At 36.7% G+C, this 21,837-nt stretch overlaps 1 protein-coding gene across 2 annotated transcripts in view; it reads right to left on the bottom strand.

Moving 5' to 3' along the window:
• VAPA (VAMP associated protein A) overlaps positions 1-21,837 on the bottom strand; it is a 49,220-nt gene that overhangs the window by 20,604 nt on the left and 6,779 nt on the right. For both annotated transcript variants that reach the window (XM_066246664.1, XM_066246665.1), the window contains exons 2-4: positions 5,117-5,269; positions 828-931; positions 279-359 (exon numbers count right to left, since the gene is read on the bottom strand). In XM_066246664.1, coding sequence (XP_066102761.1) covers positions 279-359; positions 828-931; positions 5,117-5,269 — 338 coding nt within the window. The remainder of the gene's footprint in view (positions 1-278; positions 360-827; positions 932-5,116; positions 5,270-21,837) is intronic.

Raw genomic sequence — 21,837 nt, 5'->3', positions numbered from 1 at the left:
TTATATCTACATACACAAATGTCTCATTCTAAAAAAACTTCAAAAAGTTTAAGTGACAAAAATTTGGTAGAATTAAATGATTCTTCTTCATCATGCAGCTTCTATCTAAAAGTATTTTTCTTGGACAAACAAATGTTAGTAAATGAAGAGCATATGAAGTATTTTCTTCAACTAAGCACTGAGCATTATAAAGTGCAACAGCCATTATCACACCCCCCACAAAAATAACTGAGAACTTATTAACAAACAGCTTTCAACTTTTAGATTTTCCTACTTACCAATTTATCATTTTCATTGGGCATTTCAAAAACACATCTCAATTTAGAATCCATTAATTCATCGGGTTTTGCCTCTTTCCACTGAAAACAAACAAAACCAAATGTGAGAGAGGAAAGAGATGTGATCACGACAAACAGGTTCATTTCAAGGGGACAACTAAAGGATTTGTGTAGCTGCTTGGAGCAAGAATGCCATCTTTGGCTCATCCAAGATGCAACATTTCACTGCACTCTGTATTGATCACCCTGCCATAGTTACCTGGCAATACCCCAGAACTTTCTATATAATCCTAAAACAAGCTACTATCACCATCTGTTAAAATCACATTAACATCTCTATAGAGATTATAGAATTTTCTTCTTAGTAGCATTTCTAAATTGTTTCTAAGAAATACTATTTCAAAATTCTTTCATTCTTGCAGTCAGGATTTTCTATAATAAACAGATTTATGGATTTTTTAAAATTAGGCTTCTCAATTGAGAAATAAACAAAACCCACAGTTTGAACAGTATTTCCCAAAATAAATTCTGTTCAATTTCTGTACTTACCACAGCTTCCATATCTGAAATGTTTGGTGGAGCAAAAATTGTCTGTACCATAAACTTGTGTTTACTCTTTTCATTGGGATCATAGTCAAAAGGTTGTAGCATTACTAAATAAGAAAAAAGGACACATTATAGCATCTTCTGCATTTGTTTGCTTTGTATTCCTATTATCTGATTCACTAGTATGCAAATTTTTAAAAAACTAGGAAGGGTTCAAAATATCAAACCACTGGATTATTAACTTTAAAGATTCAAAATAAACTTTACATTTTCCAATTATTTCTAAATTTTTCACCTTTCTGATTTGCTAAGTCTTTAACCTACAAAATAAACAACTGGCTAATAAAAAAATAAGTATCTATCTATGACTGTCCCCTCTAAACTTATGTTTAGGCAAGTTTTCAAGTTTGTCAAGATTATGTTCATGGGGCCCTGGCCGGTTGGCTCAGCGGTAGAGCGTCGGCCTGGCGTGCGGGGGACCCGGGTTCGATTCCGGCCAGGGCACATAGAAGAAGCGCCCATTTGCTTCTCCACCCCCCCCCCCCTTCCTCTCTGTCTCTCTCTTCCCCTCCCGCAGCCAAGGCTCCATTGGAGCAAAGATGGCCCGGGCACTAGAGTGGCTCTGATCTCAGCAGAGCAACGCCCCGGAGGGGCAGAGCATCGCCCCTGGTGGGCGTGCCGGGTGGATCCCGGTCGGGCGCATGCGGGAGTCTGTCTGACTGTCTCTCCCCGTTTCCAGCTTCAGAACTTAAAAAAAAAAAAAAAAAAAAAAGGAAAAAAAAGATTATGTTCATGGCTGCAAGCTTGGACTATATCTAGTATATTTTCTATTAAAGCTAGTTATAAAATTAGGCTTCATTTTAGTAGAAATAATATATCTTAAAATTAGACAACTGAGTTATTTAAAGGAGAAATTCTAAGTAACTTAAAAACTCACTACCATATATTAGTATTCTAACATAACTAATTTTTTTAAAATAGGTTTTAAATAAATACCCATTTAAGAGGAGTTCAACAATTTGTTTAAACTTGGTTCCAAAAAAAACAAAGTACCGAGGTGGGCAAAAGCAAGTCTACTGTTGTAATATAAAAATAAACTATGTTTTACAGACTCAGAACTGTAAACCTACTTTTGCCAACCCCCTGTATACAAGGAAATCATATGGTTTCATAATTCCTAGAATTTTTTCTAGCATACAAAGAATTGTATTCCAATTTTTTCTAAGTATTTGATTGTCAATAGCCTATAAAAGAGGTTTTTAGGAGACCACAATGCTAAATTATAAATCATGCTAAATTATATAATATAAATCTAATAATGAATGAATCAGCAATTATATAAGTCTTATGTAATATTGTGAAAATTATCCCCCTACTAATACTTAGATTACTAAGATATATATGCATGTCAACATTTTTACAAAGATAAATGCAATTAAGCAAACATGAGAAATATCAATTATATAAGAAAATTTTATTTCTAAGACATATCTGAAAAGTCCATCAACTTCCATCATGGATAAAAATATATTTAAAAAAGCCAAATACATAGCAGCAGAAAATACACAAGATAAACACCCAGGATCCAAATAAAGTATAATAAAATCCCATTAATACTCTTCACAGAGTAATCACACAAGCTAATCACTAGGAACTAGATAAAAAGAAAACTTCAAACATGACTATGGCTTTGACAGTTACATTCTAAGTTATAAAAAACAAGAGGAAGACAATCTGAAAAAATACATACAAAGTGCTAACGGGGGGAATAGCATGTAAGTACAGAGAGTCAATCAGAGAAAGCTACTGGAAGAGGTGTAGTTTGAGTGCCTCTTCATATGGAAAGGCACTACACAAAAATTGGAAGAGCTAGGTTCTAATGAGATGAGAGGGATCTGAGAGCATAGTATGCAAATAATAATTAGTATGTCTGGAATTTTTAATAAGTCAGGTGCTTAATACAAGGGGCTTATGTGGGAAAAAGTGCTTTGAAAAGTACACATATTTCTAAGAAACATTAAGATAGTAAAACTTCGGCAATCTAGACCCATAAAAATAAGTCACTCTGAATAGTTTCATGGATTCCTAGGGATATAATTGTACCAAAAACTACCGTATTTCCCCATGTATATAAGACGCTTCATGTATAAGACACACCTTAATTGTGGGGCCCAAAATTTGAAAAAAAATGTATCACATAAAGTTATTGAACTCAAGTTTTATTCATCTTAAATTCATACAACTCCTCATCACTGTCAAAACTCCCATCCATTAGCTTGTCCTCATCTGTGTCTGATGACAAATCACTGTCTTCATATATTGCTTTGTCCTCAGTTCCATCTGTGGCATTTGAAATGCCACACCACTGTATAAGATACACCCAGTTTTCAGACCCCAAATTTTTCCCAAAAAAGGTACATCTTATACATGGGGAATACGGTATTTCTAACCATATGATTAAAAATAATTCTATTTCCTCCCAATTTAGCCAAGGGCTTGAAGATTTACAGAGTAACTTCCAGAATTCAAGTACATTGCTTTATCTTCTTGTCTCCCACCCAGTTTTCCCCAGGAACTGAAGACTTGGGCAATCAACTGTGAAAGCATTCCTCCCAGGCCATCTTAATACAAAACTCACTAAGAACATCTTTTCTAGGGCCTCCTTGTTCTAAGTTTTTGACTAGAGCTACTAACAGAGGATTTAGGGTTATCAAGAATTCTGACTATGGTCTGTCCTCTATTATCTTTGTAGTTAGGTCCTGCTTCTAAATAACTCTCAAATGGGTTTGCTCTAGGCTCTCACTCTTTATATAATTTGCTATTTTTAACCAATGTGGCCTTGAAAAACAGAAAACTGATATAGAATTACTATATCTCAGAAATACTTATCAGGAACACCCAGGCATTGTTTTGTTTTAAGGTACACATTTTCTTTTGTTTTGTTTTAAAGTACTCATGTCTAGGCCATGTCCCAGACTCTGATCTGGAAGGGTCCGTGTGTGTTACCTGCTCCCTGTGTTACGACACACAGTGAGAGTTGAGAACTACTGCTAGAAAGTAAGAGCACACAGTCTCTTGTGAGGCCTGAAAGGTTCTCCCATAAGTAACATAAGATACATTCTCAGACTTGATTCCTATTTCTCAGCTTTATTAGATAATATTATGAGAAAGTACTGTCTTGGGAAGTCTGAGGAAAGAAAGGCATTAATTATGCCATCAGCACAGATTTCACAGCAAAAGTGAGCCATTCATGTGTGGAAAGAATCAAGTATACTCCTTGGACTATAAGTAAACACAAAAGGAGTAAGAAAAACAAGGTGCAGGGCATTATTTACAGTGAAAAGCAGAAATACCCATCTAATTTGATATAATCGGCAAAAAGAGGCATTATATATTTTAAGCAATGTTTGGAATACTTCTATAGCTGCATGTAAAATGTAACAGTAGCTAGAGATCTGAGTAAGAATGCTCAATCACAAAAATGATGTAATATTTCAAAGATAAAATAAGGGCAGAGAATATGGTAGTGAGCTGTAGAAATAAAGATATAAACTAAAAATACAAAATTTTAAATTGACAATTGCTTATAAGTTGAACACATAAAATTCCCATTTAGTATCCCATTACGGCAGGGGTCTCAAACTCGCAGCCCACGGCGCCGAACAATTTTGTACTGATTTTTTTTTGTTTTCAACTGCAGTGAGAAAAGTGTTGCGTAACAGTTGCCTTTTGTAGACCTAGCGCGGCCGCCAAACGGCTGTGATCTTGCTCTGTGGCCCACATGCTCACATGCTGAGTTTGAGACCCCTGCATTACGGATAGGGTGAGAAATTTTCTGCAACAGTTTGCATATATATTAGCAAGAGAACAGGACATCATTAAAGGCTAAGCCAGAATAACTTCAAAACTTTCCCACCAGATAAAACCCTATTAATTAAAACCAAATTTAAAATACCGTATTTCCCCATGTATAAGATGCTCCCATGTACAAGACACACCTTAATTTTGGGGCCCGAAATTTGAAAAAAATGTATTACCATAAAGTTATTAAACTCAAGTTTTATTCATCATAAAATTCATACAACTCATCACTGTCTTCAACAATGAGAGCAAAAACAGCACGAAAAAGTGAGAAATACAAGTAAAAAAAAAAATCTACTACCACTATATAAGGCACACCCAGTTTTTAGACCCCAAATTTTGGGAAAGGGTGGGTCTTATACATGAGGGAATATGGTAATCATAAAATGTTAAAATTCTAAACTGCACAAATTCTAGATATGATGTGCTACCTGAAACAGTCACAGTCGACCCTGGGTCAATAATTCCACTGTTGGGCCTCACACAGTACCGACGAGGTGCTGTAGTCTTCACTTTGAAACATACTTTTCTATCCGATGGATTTCGCAATTTAAGATTTGTAGTGACTACATCTGTGAAGGGGCCTGTAGGGTTCAAAAACCAAAAACAGGAAAAATTTAATCGATTGTCACACATACACATAGCAGAATTTAAAATTAAATGTATATATAACCTCAATTTTATTTAGAGTACATATTAAAGCCTGTGTACATAAACATACCAAATGACTAACAGTACCTTTCCTCAAGTGATAGACTTATTTTCCTTATTCTTTACCATATTTCACAAAATTTCTATATGAGCATGTCTTATTTCTATCAAATAAAAGTATTTTGAAAGTTTCAATTTATGAAAAGTCCACAATTATATTCTTATAGTTGGCTAGTACATTACTGAAAAGATCAGGATTTTCCAATGGTCTGCAAACCAGTGCCAATCTTCAAACTCACTTTACTGAGCCAGCTGCAAAAATCTCTATCTGAAGACAGTACATCCGTCCAATGACAACAGTGCTCTTGCTTCATTCATCTCAATTAGGTTTAACTCATTCACTCCCATGTTTGTTAAGTATTTATTAAGACCACTGTATCAAATATTCTAGATACAAAGTTTTTAAGCTTTGGTTCCACACCCAAGCAACACAAAATTACAAAACAAAGAATCCAAACAGGTGATCCAGATCTGCCTGTATTAAATAAATACTAAACAATATTTTAAAAGAGATGGAAAAAAAGATTACAGTCATTTTTGCTCTTGGTTAAAAAGCCGCAAGATAGATTTCAGAGCCTGACCAGGAGGTGGCAGAGTAGATCAAGCATCAGCCTAGGACACCGAGAACCCAGGTTCAAAACCAGGAGGTCGCCCGGTTTGATTGCGGGCTATTCCGGCTTGAGGCCAGGCTCATAGACACGACCCCATCTCTCCCTTCCTGTCTGTCTGTCTGTCTGCCTGTCTCTATCTCTCTCTCGCAAGCAAAAAAAAAAAAAAAAATTTTTTTTACAGATTAGACAATAAATACCTGTTAATTTAGAGACAGGATAAACTTAAAAATATGTGCCAATGAGCCTGACCAGGTGGTGGCGCAGTGGATAGAGCGTCGAACTGGGATGCGGAAGGACCCAGGTTCGAGACCCGGAGGTCGCCAGCTTGAGCACGGGCTCATCTGGCTTGAGCAAAGAGCTCACCAGCTTGGACCCAAGGTCGCTGGCTCCAGCAGGGGGTTACTCGGTCTGCTGAAGGCCCACGGTCAAGGCACATGTGAGAAAGCAATCAATGAACAACTAAGAAGTCGCAACGCGCAACAAGAAACTGATGATTGATGCTTCTCATCTCTCTCCGTTCCTGTCTGTCTGTCCCTGTCTATCTCTGCCTCTGTAAAAAAAATAAAATAAAATAAAAAAAAATGCCAATGAGAAGCGATAATCCCATCTTCAAATGCAATTTTAAATGGTTTTTAAAACAAGTCTTAAACTGTAATTTTTAAAAAAGCCAGAACACAGAAATCAATGACAACTATTATAAAGGCTTTCTTTTATTTAAATAAATAAGAATAACCAGTCATTTAAAACTGTAAAACAAACAGATCTGCCTAGTGCAATGACAGGAAAAGAGGTACATTTCAAATGCAAGACGTTTAAAAGGCACTTTATTCAAGTCCTAGCAGGAGCAATTATTTTATCCTATATTTAAAGTTTCTGAGTTATAAATTATTTTCTAACAAAGATTTGGAACTGGAATGAGAGATTGAAGACAGAGATAATATTAGCAGAAAATGCATATAGGCAAAGAACCAGTTACAGAAAAGAAAAAAATTAATGTAAAAATAAATGAACAGGTATGATACATACACACACACACACATATGAAGTGCAATCTTTCAATTTAATTAGTTATATGGTCAAATTAATCATTCAATTTGTATATTATTTTACACCCTTTGCTGCTTCTTTAATCTCAATGATTTGCATTTTTGATGAGCAGCTGATTAACAACTCTACCATACATGTGAGAATAAAGGAGAAAACTCCAATCTGCCCATTTTGCCACAAATGGTTGACTATCAACACATTTTAAACTACTGATAAAACTAGGGGTCTCAAAGACATAGATTCCATTTCTCAACATTCTCCAAGTCCAGAAATTATACTACAGAAAATTGAGAATGTACAAATGTTTATAGACTATTTCAATTAGGACTTTAACATGACAGAAGAAACATTTTGCAAAATTTTAAGTTTGAACAATCTCTTATTTTCCTAACATAATTATGTAAGGTTTTAAATTTTAAATTCAATTTTTCTAATTCTCCCCAATTAAAAAAAATTATCCAAAATAAGGTAAAATAACTGATTATTAAAAGTAATTTAGAAAATAAACATGTCAATTTTCATCAACATGAATTCTGGAAAAGTATTTAAATTTTATATTACCTAGCAGGGCTTATGAATCTTCAGTAAGATTGTGGTCCTTCTAAACATAAAAATGTAAACTACCTAAAGATGAAGATAATATGTCAAAAAAAAAATCACCAATTTAAACAAAATTCTTCATTGAGTATGTTAGCCTCATCAGTGTAATATAAAATTATCTATAATAAACCCACTTAACAAATGAATTTGAGATTTTCTGCTCCATTGTGTCACTCTAATCAAGAATATCAGTAAGGATTGCTCCCAGCGGACAGTGCAGAAAGAGTCTAAGCCATTTTCCTGGTTAAAATGGAAAATCAGCAAGTACTGATGCCTATTCAGCATAACAACTAGATTTAATAGCTGTACGAGGTCATGGGAAGAAAGATATTATCTAGTCCACTCTTAGGGGTCACAGAACCCTTTGAGAATCTGATGAAAGCTATACAGTATCCCAAATGAACATACATAGGCAAATATTCACAATTTTACAAAATTTGAAGGGGCAAAAAAAATTGAAGGGGTAAGGGTGAGATAGGGAGATTAGGTAGGGATGGGAAGGAGACTTGGAACCCTGAAACCTACAGGTTAAAAAGACCTAATAAAATCTACCTTTACAGCCTGACCTGTGGTGGTGCAGTGAATGGAGTGTTGACCTGGAGTCACCGGTTAGAAACTCTGGGCTTGCCTGGTCCAGGCACACATGAATAACTAAAGTAAAGCAACTATGTGTTGATACTTCTCACTCTCCTCTCTCCCCCATAATATCAATAAATAAAATCTTTTTTTAAAAAAAGGTCTATCTTTACAGACCCTTAAACACAGAGAAATAGAAAAATTATATACACTGCTCACAAACATTAGGGGATCAGGGGACATGCAGATACTCCAGTACTTTCAGCCCTTTGTATACAATGCATTTGCATGCACCAATGAAATAAAAGTTGGTTTTGCATCTCATTTGCATAATCAAACAACTTACTTCTACTTGTTTGCTTTTCTGATGTTCATGTTTAATTAAAAAAAATGAAAAAAAAACAAATGCTTTTTTTTAATTGCTTCATATTCATTTTGAAATATCCCCTAATTTTTGTGAGCAGTATGATTTACTTGCTATGAAATAATCCTAAATTTCAAGGTGATACTGACCCTGTCAGGTATTTTTGCTTGTAACTGGGTGGTACTATTGTTAGGGGGAAAAGAACAAGATGTGAAGACATTCTGCCATTCCATGCGGATCCATACAATGAACTACTATGCCCCTATCCCAAATTTTCAATACACTTCCTCTAAAACTTCATACTGATTAAAAACCTTTTTCAAAAAATCATCGACTGTGTAAAACGGGAAAAAAATGTTCTATTTCCTCCAAAACTTTAAAAGATGAATTTATCATTATAAAAATTATCTATCATCAATAATGTCACTCATACTTGAATCATCACTACAACATATCTGTATAATTCAGCAGCCATTTGCAGATGACACAATCACATGATTCTACCTATATGCATAAATCTTATCCTGCCCTTATTACAAAATGTTACAGAAAACCTTCATTCAGATATAACTCTTATATTACTTTTCTTAAATGCAAACTTGTTTGTTATAAGCAGGTTATAAGCATCTGGCTACTTCATTATATCTTCTAGTATATATATATGTGCAATCATTTACACAATAAAATAAGTATTTCATTACAAATTTACTTTCTTTACTTATGTTATAGTTACGAAATTATATTTAAATTTTAATTATGTATGTTACCATGTAATTTTATATAGAAATTTCATTTAGGAATAGTAAAGAGGACAACAAAATATAAAATATTAAGTTGACTATTGTGTCAAACAGTGCTTAAAATGCTGTATTATATTAATAATCTCTTGCTTGACTAATTGAATACTTATCCTCTGCAATGCATAGGTGGTTAAACCATTAAGAAAGACAATGGTTACGAAAGCCAGGATAGCGGTTAACTTAACAGGGAAAGAAGGAGATAGTAACTGGAAGAGTGTACAAGGAATGTTCTGGAATCCTGGCCGAGTTCTATTTCTTGCCTTGAGCAGTGACTACAGGAGCATTTACTTTTGATAATTTTTTAAACGGTACATATTTTCCCTTTACACAGAACAATAAGTTCCTTTTTCTAAAAAAGACAATCCTGACATAACGTTAAAAAATAAAAATTTTTTAAAATTTACAAAAAAGTGAAAGCGGGAATTTTTCCCCCAGTTTTACTGAGATGAAGCTTTGATGAAAGTGAAGATGTGAAGCAATTTATATAGAAAATAATCATGATTTGAGGATTTCTAACTCAATTCCTATAAATGAAGATAATCCTATCATTTGTCCAATATAAATGCTTAGTTTAACATTTAGAAACAATTACCCATTTTAAGATTACCTGATAGTATACTAGTCACCAATCACAAGTACCATCTGAAACATACTCCCCACGTTAGAGATGAAATTTTACTCTTAATATGAAAACAAGAAAATTCCATGTAATTCAAGTTGCCTCTATTTGCACTGTTTTACTGGGAAAAAGAACTACAATCAAAATAACTCTACCTTTTAATTACATGGGTTGTCCTCCTTTAGTCTCCCTCTTAAAGGACCATAACATTTCCTGTCACTAAGTACCCTGTCCTAACTCCACTACAACTGTCACTGTCAATAAGCCAAAATCCTATTCCCAGCTCCAAATTCTAACAAGACAGAAATGTAACATAACAAATATCCCCTCTGTATAAAAAGGTTTGGACATATGTTAATAAAACTTGGAACCTGAAACTTTAAAAAGAAAGGTTAGGGTAGCTCACCCAGAAAGGATGTTTTAAGTAGGACTAGCCTCCCTCCTTCACCTAAAAATGGATTTCTGGCATAAAATGCCCTTTATATTCAGACTGTATATCTAAAATTCTAGCATTCAGAGCAATGACCTTTACTGTCCAAACCTCCCAATCTTAAAAGAAACCCCATTTTTAAAGTGGTTATCACCCATCCATATTTTGATGTGAATTGCCATTAAAGTTTTTTCTTGAAATGCCAAGCTGAGTTTAGTTGCAAAGAAAATTGACTTGAAAGAAAGAAGAAAGTAGTTGGCTTTCCCTCCAGATATTTTGAAAAAGTTCATATACAGAAATTGAAACAGCTGGATAGTGAACAACATATCCATCTACCTAAATTCTAAAATTAATATTTTGGTCTAATTACTTTGAGATTATATATCCATTTCAGTCTGTTGCCTCTTTCCATTATATTTTTTTAAACTGATTTTAGAGAGGAAAGGGTTTCGAGTAAAGAGAGAACCTTTAATTTGTTGTTAACCTAATTTATGCATTCACTGGTTATTTCCTGAACGTGCCCTGACCAGAAATCAAACCCTGACCAGAAATCAAACCCTTAACCTTGGCGTATCAGCATGCTCTAACAAACTAACCCAACCAGGGACCTATCCATATTATTTTGATGCATTCTAAAGTAAGATAAAGATATCAGTACATTCACTCCTAAAAACCTCAAAAGGCATATCAATTTGAATTCAGTATTTGCTTACCGTGAAGAGAATCAAATTTTAATTCAGGATAGAAAGTGGTATATAGCATGCAGCATTTCAGAAACAGAAAAGGCTTCTGAAATGAAGTTTTTGGCTAGGTGAATAGAGTATCCGCCCAGCACATGGACACCCCAGGTTTGATCCCGGGTCAAAGCACACATGAGAAGTGACCATCTGCTTCTCTTCCCCTCCCTCTCCCCTTTCTCTCTCTCTCTTCCCCTATCTCAGCCAATGACTCAATTGGTTTGTGCATTGGCCCCAGGCACCAAAGATAGCTCAGTTGGTCCCAGTGTCTGCCTCAGGCGCTGAGGATAGCTCAGTTGCTTCGAAAATCAACCCTAGATGGATGGTGGTTGCCAGGTGGATCCCGGTTGGGAAGCATGCTGAATTCTATTTCCCTTCCTCTCACTTAAAAAAAAGAATAATAAACAGGCAATGCACCTGAACATTTAAGTTATGAACTTGATGACATACACATAGGGTAGCTACTCAGCGGCTGGTTGAGAGACAATTCTTAATGGGTCTCTAGCATATATGCATGTATTTCAAGTGTAGGCACTAAGAGCTTTTATCCAGAATATCTTTTTGAGAACGTATTCAATAGTGAATAGTCTTGGAAGACAACGTCTTCCTCCTAAGGAGAGGGTAGGTTTGTATACTGTCCAGTATAATAAAGATAAGCTTCCTCTGGAAAAAAAGGGTTAAACAGGTTTCTATGCAGCGCATTATGAAAGACTCAGGTTCCCTCAACTCAAGGTTTCTCAGCTATGATGAAAACCCACTACAGCTAGTGCTTGACTTATGACCACAACTGGTTCCAACAGACAGGTCGTAACACGATTTGGTCGTAAGTTGAGTAGGCTATTATGTACAGTACTGTGAAATGATGTTATAAAAATCTTTAAATCATATTTTGTAATTCTTTCATTATTGTTATATATCATAATTTTCTTTGTTCATTTTATGCCATTTGTACATCTCTATACCATTTTGTTTCTTATTTTTACATTCGTCAGGTTTATGTAAAACACTGCATTACCAGTACAACTGGTTTAATATTTGCAAAGACAATTTCCTCTTGGTAGACATCTTGGGAGGGGTTTGATGAAAAATATCCAAGACACAAAACACAAATTGCTGTACCAAGTCTGGGATAACAGTTGAAATGGTGCACGCGGAGGTGGTAGTGTTGCCGGAAGCTGGTCCACACTGTCCTATGCCCAGCTGGGCAACACTTGTGCTACCAGACGCGGAGCAGTCGTAGCTAGCGACTGTGGTCGTCAAGTCGAATAGTCATAAGTTGCACAGGTCATAAGTCAATCAATATTTGTATATGGGTAGCATCCACCTAAACTGAAACCCTTTGTGCTACTACCATGGAACTTAACAGCAAAGGATCCAACTCAAATATAGAGTCCATGCTGCTTGCAATGCCATGAATTATAACATCCTTTGCCTCTAAACGCAGGAGTCTCATGTCTTCTAACATCCATAAAATCCTAGCTGGCTAAATTTTCATATCCTTCAGTTCTCAACAAGTCTGGTTCTTAGCTATGAGGAACAGATTTAATCAGTGACCTATGTATAATTAATACCGGAAAGTGCAACGCACCAAAGCACGAATCTTTGAAAAGAAGCATGGTAGATTGTACAATTCACATGGCATAAAATGTATACCTCTCTCATGGCACTTCTCACTTTATTATTTATGTACATGTGTTACCTCACCAAAATAAACTATAAGCCCCTTGTGAAGAAATACTCAATTCATCTTTGAATGAACTGGAGTAATTAACACAGGCCTCAAGACATAGTAGCTACTAACACATTTGTTGGGTGAATATACACAAGAAGTGTGGTTGAAGTCACATGAATTCTTTTTGACCCATATACAACAAAAACAAAAAATATCAGAAGTGCCTGACACGTGGTGGCACAGTGGATAGAGCATTGACTCAGAATGCTGAGGTTGCTGGTTTGAAACACGAGGTCTCTAACTTGGGCTCTGGCTCCTCAGAGTGCACACAGGCTTGCTGCTTGAGTGTAGGATCATTTGACACAATCCCAAAATCACCAGATTGAGCCTAAAGGTCACTGGCTTGAGCAAGGAGGTCAATGGCTCAACTTGAGCCCGAGGTCACCTGCCGGATCCCCAGTTAAGGTACATATGAGAAGCAATTAATGCACAACTAAAGTGAAGCAACTGCAAGTTGATGCTCTTCACACTCCCTCCCTCCCTCTCTTTCCCTTTCTGTCTCTCTCTCTCTTAAAAAAAAAAAAAAAGGAAAAAGAAATAGACATATAAGAAGTATTCACGTTTTCTCCCAAATGCTATGATTCTAGGTCTTCATAATTCATTTATTCCAATATTGTATGATTATTCCACCATCCTACCTTAACTGAAGCAGAATAGGTAAAAATCTTTATGAGGAAGGCCACATGCTCAGTATAAACACATAAATAATGTAGCTGCAGCAATGCAGATGATGACTACTTCAACGTTTCCACAAGTTTTGGTAAATCAACAGCTGTATCACTGATTATAAAGTCTTCCAGTTGCATAAGGGCTATGTTGCTGAATAGTGTCATGTTACATTAACTTAAAATAATCATGCATATGAAGTACACAGAATATTTACTAAGACTTTCCACAGTAATAGTAGCATGGCAGAAGTAATAATGGTACGGATAGTGATAACAACAGAAGTTTTGATAATAGGTAGCCTTCATTGGGATTAACCATGTATCAGTAACTACATGAATTATGACATTTAACTCCCTCATAACAAGCCCATGAGGGAGATACTTTTATTATGTATTACCCTCATTTTACAGATGAGTCATACTCAGATTCAGAAAAGCTAAAATATTTGTCCAAGGTCATCCAACTACAAAGCAATGAAAGTGGGAAGTCAAGCCAGGTCTGACTCCAGAGTCTGAACTCTCATAAATTCTGTATGTATTTTTATGCAAATATTTTAGCCATATTTATTTCCTAATTTGTAAGTATTCCAGGTAGATTTCTGCAACATTAAAGCATGAAATTGCAATCAAATCAGTAATATATAAAAAATACTTTTAAATAGTATTTCCCTTGATCCCAAAGGTCAACAATGTACATTTCCTAAAACGAGTATCAAACACTAAGAAAATATTTTATATTTTTACATCCAAGAAAGTCCTAAAACATTTAACACAAAATTTAAAACTGAACTTGCCTTAATTTATTTATTGTATTTACCTTTTCTGCATTTTTTCAAATATATTGAAATCTTATATTTTAGATTATGTTTTAAAATATAGATAGATAGGATGGAGAGATTAAAAGATAAATGGATATTTTTGGGAGAACTTGAAATAAACATTTTAGCACTCTTTACATACCTAAAGCTCGTTAGAAGCACAATATTTTTAACACGAAAAAATGATCACAGTAACATTAACCCTTTGAGTAGTACAAACGTTCTTGTATGTCTTTGTGCCTCCTGACCATCCAGAGTAGAATCATACATGTGTAAGGCAACACTAAAAACAGGCAAATTTATGTTCTTCTTGTTTCCACAAATAGGTTATCAAACAAACATGATTTTAAGTTAATAAAACTGGAACTAATTTCATTTTTTGAAAACTCACTCTCGGGGGTCAGGGAGCATGAAAAAAACTACTCAAAGGGTTAACTTACAAATTACAGGATACAATTTGTGCAGAATTACACGAAGAAAACAAACAAAAAAATATAACCAATGTTAACAGTAATAGGCAAACATTAACTATTGATTTTATAATAAGGGACTTTTACACATGTACACATACTAACTTAATTTGTTCATAAAAGCTTTTATTGGTAAAGGAAACTGAAAAGGTATGGAAAAATGTATATTCTGAGAATGTTGTTCAATAGATTTTAGTAGTGGGCATAGAACTCAGAAAGCAAGACCAAACAATTCATCTTCCCCTACAAGTTATGAGAGTACATCAAGTCTGACCAGGTACTGGTGCAGTGGATAGAGTGTAGGGCTGGAACACAGAGGACCCAGGTTCAAGGCCCCAAGGTCGCCAGCTTGAGCACAGGCTCATCTGGTTTGAAAAGGCTCACAAGCTTGAGCAAGGGGTCATTCAGTCTGCTGTAGCCCCCCAGTCAAGGCACAATGAGAAAGCAATCAATGAACAACTAAGGTGCCACAACGAAGAAATGATGCTTCTCATTTCTCTCCCTTCCTGTCTGTCTGTTCCTATCTGTCCCTCTCTCTGTCTCTGTCTGTCTCTGCCACACACACACAAAAAAAGAGTATGTAGAATATTGTCATAGAGAAAATAAACTAAATAAAAAACACTGTATGATGTCAGGGTACTCTATACCTTCAAAGTATGGCAGTCACTGCAATTCATGTCAGAATACCCAAATATTGAAATAACAATATATATAGTATATATGTAAATATAAATATACACAGAGAGGAATATATATGAACACCTATAGCTACAAAATAAAAGGCTGTGAAAATGCAGACCCATATTCTTATTACACTGTAAACTCATATTTTAAAGCCCTCTCATAGTAATGAATCTTTTTAAAGTTACATCTCTAGTTTTAAAAATGGTAATGAATCAAATCATGGCCTTAAAAAGCTATAATACACATAACTACCATTTAAATCTAAATTTTTTAAACAGTACCAAATATTCATAACTCTAGTTATAGAGTACACCCCAAATGCAAGAGAAAAACAGCTAAGCAAACTAGGGTATAATAATGACACATAAGTCATCAAAAATGGTATCTTTGTGGATGTTTCTTCTATAAAAAATTTAACACACTGGTCTAGTTTATTTTTATAAAGTGAATTATGTGCCACAATTATGAAACTGAACATATCTTTACAAATCATGAAGTCTAATCTTGTTTATGCAAGGAATTTTATTATAAAGAATAAAATCATAATTAAGAGATTACAAAGATATCACAATCTCAATGACAAAGAAAATGTATAGCTGGCCTCACTGGAAGAGACTGCATTCAAGAGAAACTGATTCCTGAGACCACAAGATCTCTTGCCTGCTTTTCTCTCCCTCTTCTCTCTCAACTGGTTTGTTTCTGCCTACACATTGCCCAAACTGTCTCGAAGCCTATGTTACCTTAAAAGTCTAAAAGCCAATCATCATATAACTGTAGTTGTGTATAAAGGGGATTTTGACTAGTCAGTTATCAGCGTATATACTGGCTAGCCTTAGGTTAGTTGCCCACCACTTACACAATCAGCACTGTCTAGGAAAAGGAGGGTCCTATAAATTTGTCTGGGTCTTAGAACTACCTGTCTCTTTAATAATCTATGGGCAGTGTCCATTCTCAGGGAAATACTCTTAAGTCTACCATACTTCTCACAAGAAGCCAACAATAAGGGCTCAATAAAACTTAACACGTTATGTACAGTTAGAATCTGTGAACTGTAACAGCAGTTATAAAGTAGACTTACTTTCAGATAAACATGGTTTTTCTACTTGTCTTTATAGGTCTTGATTTGTGAACTGTAACTACATGGTTGTGAACATTAGACTTGTTTACCATTTACCTTTATATATCTTCCATTATTATTTTTAAAAAAGGGACTTCAGACTGTGAAAGGGTAGAGTAAGTTATTAATGAAAAATAGATTAATACAGGAAGAACAAATGAGCCTAAAAGCATCAAGTCTAATAGCAAAGTAAATTTTTTCTCTCATTATAAAAAGTACTGAATGTTCATTGTAAAAATCTTGGAAAATACAGAAAAGTAAAAATATAAAGACAAAACACACAAATCATAAAGCAGAGCTAATGCTTGCTAACATTATTTTCTTTCCAACTTTTTTCTTGTATTTATTACCATAAATGGACTCATACTTATGCAACTTTTTAATGCAGAGATAAGGCTATCACCACCAGTCAACATTATTAAAAGTGAGACGACCATACCCAATGTGACACAATTCTATATATGAAGTACTTTTACCCAAATATGTTGCAACCTGAATGTAATCAAGTCCTAAAATCAAATCCAAATTTAAAAGGAATACATATTAGTAATATGGGACATTCTCCTGGACAACAACCTAGCCTTTTCACCAAGTAAAAGGCATGATAAAAATAAAAAATTCTTAAAAAAAAAAAGAGGCTGGGGAGCCACTACTTAAGATTAAGAAGACCTGAATACAATGCACAGACTGAACAAGCCAGCCAAACAACAGGAATACACGGGAAATTTTCAATAGATTAAATATTAGATGACATTAAAGAATTATTTTTGTTTCATTAAGTGATAATAGTATCATGATTATATTTTTTAATGTCCCTTTTTTTATTAGAAATGCAAGCTCAGCCTGACCTGTGGTGGCGCAGTGGATAAAGCATCAACCTGGAAATGCTGAGGTCGCCGGTTCGAAACCCTGGGCTTGCCTGGTCAAGGCACATATGGGAGTTGATGCTTCCTGCTCCTCCCCCCTTCTCTCTCTCTGTCTCTCTTTCTCCTCTCTAAAATTAATAAAATAAAATAAAAACAAAAAAAATTAAAAAAAAGAAAAAAAAAGAAATGCAAGCTCAAGTATTTAGGCTTGAAATGTTAGGATACCCAGACTTTTTTTAAAAAATACTGCAACAAAAAAAGAGCAAATATTGTAAAATGCTGACATTAAACTTAGGTATATGAATTTATTAAAGTGTGTAGAGGTTCATTAGAATCTTTTTATGAATGTTTGACAGTTTTCATAAGAAGTTTTCAACTTTTTATCAATTTGAGTCACATTTTAGTTATAATAAACCCAGTAAACAAGCATTTGCAAATAAAAGCCCCCCCCTTACATCTAATATTTACGAGGATTTTTCTTTAGTAGTTACACAAAAAAATACTACATTTTGTTGTTTGTACACCATAATAAACCAGAGGACATTTAATTTTCTTTGAAAACAACTTTTTATGGTTGAAGGAAAGCAAGATCCATCCTAGATTAACTGCTATCCCCTCCAAAAGGCAAACTTCACTGAATGGTCAGTCAAGATAGGATAGAAAAGCAACAAGAAAAAATAAAAGGTTGCTTTCTAACAGGCTAACTCTCTTCTCAGATCATCTGTGCATGGTTAAGGAAGGTATTGCTTAAAGAAAATTGTGAGCCCTGGCTGGATGGCTCAGTGGTAGAGTGTTGACCTGGCATGTGGAAGTCCTGGGTTCAATTCCCAGTCAGGGCACACAGGAAAGGCAACCATCTGCTTCTCCCCCCTCCCCACTCTGTCCCCTTCCCCTTCCCTCCTTTCCCCTTTCCCCTCTCCCTCTCCCCCTCCCCCTCCCTCCCTCTCTCCCTTTGGTATCAATGCTTCAAATAATTTGAGCACTGAGGATGGCTCTGTGGAGCCTCCGCCTCAGGCATTAAAAATAGCTCTGTTGCAAGCATGAGCCCAGACAGGAGTTGCTGAGTGAAACCCAGTCTGGGCATGCAGGATTAGGTATCTTTATCTCCCCTCCCTAACCTAAAAAAAGAAAAGAAAATTTTGAAAGGCAATTTAGTAGTATAGTAAACCAACAACAAAATTACTAACACTAACAAAAACAAAATACCAAACTTTAAAGAACTTAATCAAGGTTTTCCCAATTCTTTATGACACTTTTCCACTTCATAGAAAAATAGTCTCTTTTTGTACTCATATATTCACAAACTTTTAGGGATAGAACACTCCAGAAACTATCGAGTCCCACCTCTACTTTAAAAATGTGAAAAAGGTGACACAGAAAGAATGAACAATTAGTACGCACTTAACAAAATGCCCTACTACTCATCCCTTTTCTGGAACTACAAAATTTTGAAAACACAACTACCTAAAAAGGCAGATGAAAAACCCTACTAAAAGACATCCAAGACTACCTGACCCGTGCTGGCGCAGTGGATAAAGCTTGGCCCCAGAATGTTGAGGTCGCTGGTTCAAAATCCCAAGGTCAAAAAACCCCGAGTGTGGCTTTGTCAGCACAGGCTGCTAGCTAGAGTGAGGGTTTGTTCACACAACCCCAGAGCTCACCAACTTGAACCCAAAGGTCGCTGACATGAAACAACCAAGGTCACTGGCTTGAGCAAGGGGACACTGGCATGTCCCTGGTCAAGGCACATAAAGGAAGCTCAATGTACAACTAAAGTGAAATCAACTACAAATTGATGCTTCTCACCTTCTCTCCCATCCTGTCTTTCCCACTTGGAAAAAAAAGGGGCGGGGGGGTGGGGGGAGAGACAGGACATCCAAGACTAAAACATGGGAATCACAGGCGAAATCATCTGAGTCTTATTAATACAATCAATGTTTATTGGGCAAGTATCCCATGCCAGGTCTTGTTACCATGGATTTAAAAATAAATTGAGTAGGCCCTGGCAGGTTTGCTCAGTGGTAGAGCGTCGGCCTGGCGTGCAGGAGTCCCGGGTTCGATTCCCGGCCAGGGCACACAGGAGAAGTGCTCATCTGTTTCTCCACCCCTCCCCTCTCCTTCCTTTCTGTCTCTCTCTTCTCCTCCCGCAGCCAAGGCTCCATTGGAGCAAAGTTGGCCCAGGCGCTGGGGGTGGCTCCATGGCCTCTGCCTCAGGCACTAGAATGGCTCTGGTTGCAACAGAGCAACACCCCAGATGGGCAGAGCATCGCCCCTGGTAGGCGTGCCGGGTGGATCCCGGTCAGGCACATGCGGGAGTCAGTCTGACTGCCTCCCTATTTCCAACTTCAGAAAAATACAAATAATAATAATAATAAAAAAATAATAGGCCCTGGCCGGTTGGCTCAGCGGTAGAGCGTCGGCCTAGCGTGCGGAGGACCCGGGTTCGATTCCCGGCCAGGGCACACAGGAGAAGCGCCCATTTGCTTCTCCACCCCTCCGCCGCGCTGTCTCTCTCTTCCCCTCCCGCAGCCAAGGCTCCATTGGAGCAGAGATGGCCCGGGCGGGCGCTGGGCATGGCTCTGTGGCCTCTGCCTCAGGCGCTAGAGTGGCTCTGGTCGCAATATGGCGACGCCCAGGATGGGCAGAGCATCGCCCCCTGGGGGGCAGAGCACCGCCCCTGGTGGGCGGGCCGGGTGGATCCCGGTCGGGCGCATGCGGGAGTCTGTCTGACTGTCTCTCTCTGTTTCCAGCTTCAGAAAAATGAAAAAAAAATAAAAATAAATAAAAAATAATAAAAAAATAATAATAAATGAGCCTGACCAGGCGATGGCGCAGTGGATAGAGCGTCGGACTGGGATGCGGAAGACCCAGGTTCAAGACCCCAAAGCTCGTCAGCTTGAGCACGGACTCATCTGGTTTGAGCAAAAGCTCACCAGTTTGAGCCCGAGGTCACTGGCTCAAGCAAGGGGTTACTCGGTCTGCTGAAGGCCCGCAGTCAAGGCACATATGAGAAAGCAATCAATGAACAATTAAGGTGTTGCAACCCGCAATGAAAAACATCTTCTCATCTCTCTGTTCCTGTCTGTCTGTCCCTGTCTATCCCTCTGACTCTCTCTCTCTGTCTCTGTAAAGAAAAAACAAACAAACAAAATAAATGAGTATATCCTCAAGTAGTTCACAGTACAGTTTGGGAGAGAAAAACATGTAAGCATAAATACTAGGTAATGTGGTGTCATTACAGGTAAGCACAAGCTTCAATAGTGGCATAAAGAAGACACTGACCAACTCAAGACTGGGAGAATCAAAGACTTAACAAGAGGAAGTGATTCTTAAACTGGAGACAGCCTGACAGACATGAGGGTGAATGATATTCTGAACAGAGCATGTGAAAAGTCTTCCAACAGCTTTAAGTGTTTGGGGAAAATGGTTTCATATAACCAAAGCTATGGACAGAAGAGAAATGAAAAGGTAGAGAATGGATTTTGGACTTAAAATATCAAGCAAATAATGGGGAAATATTACAAGTTCTTTAACCAAGGGAACAACAATACCAGGTTTTCATTTCTCAAAGGGTAGTTCTAATAATAGCAGTGTGGAAGACAGACTGAAGAGAGAGGGACACTACTATAACGGAGACCAATCTGGTAAATACCAGAGAAAAGATTAAAAATAATCCCTTGAACTAAAGAAATAATCCAAAACCCAGAACTCTCCCTGAGTAACACATTCCCATAATCAAATGCCTACTAATCACCTCTTATTTAGTATCTTGAAAGGACTTAAACATATCTAACGTATCTAATGAGATCATGTTCTTCTTCTTCCTATCACTCTCCTGCACACCCCCCAAAACGCATTTGGTCCTCATCCAGACATACCACGTTTCTTGGCTCAGTGCATAACATCACCATTCCTCCAGTTATCTCAGAAATCTCAGTAAAACAGAAATCTCAAGAGATATCCAAGATACCTCTACTCTCAGTGCACACATCTAACAGACCGCCAGGTCACATTGGTTTGTACCTCTTTAACTTTCCATCACCTCCAACACCATTCTCAGCCCATCATCACCTCTTGTATGGGCTATAGCAATGCCTAATTCACCTCCATCTCTCCTCTAATAAACTTCATATTGCTACCAGAATTACATACACATACATACACACACATACACACACGTGTTTAAATACAAATGTGATATCACTCCATTCCCTCTACATCTACCATTCCCCTCACTTAAATTCCCTCGGGGGTTAGGATAAAAACAGAACTCCTTAATTAACCTACTAAACCAACACCACA

Source organism: Saccopteryx bilineata, chromosome 11, assembly GCF_036850765.1.
Source record: "Saccopteryx bilineata isolate mSacBil1 chromosome 11, mSacBil1_pri_phased_curated, whole genome shotgun sequence".
In the NCBI taxonomy this organism is placed as follows: Eukaryota; Metazoa; Chordata; class Mammalia; order Chiroptera; family Emballonuridae; genus Saccopteryx; species Saccopteryx bilineata.
The sequence above is the reverse complement of the archived record's forward strand: the minus strand, read 5'-3'. Positions and strand labels throughout refer to the sequence as shown.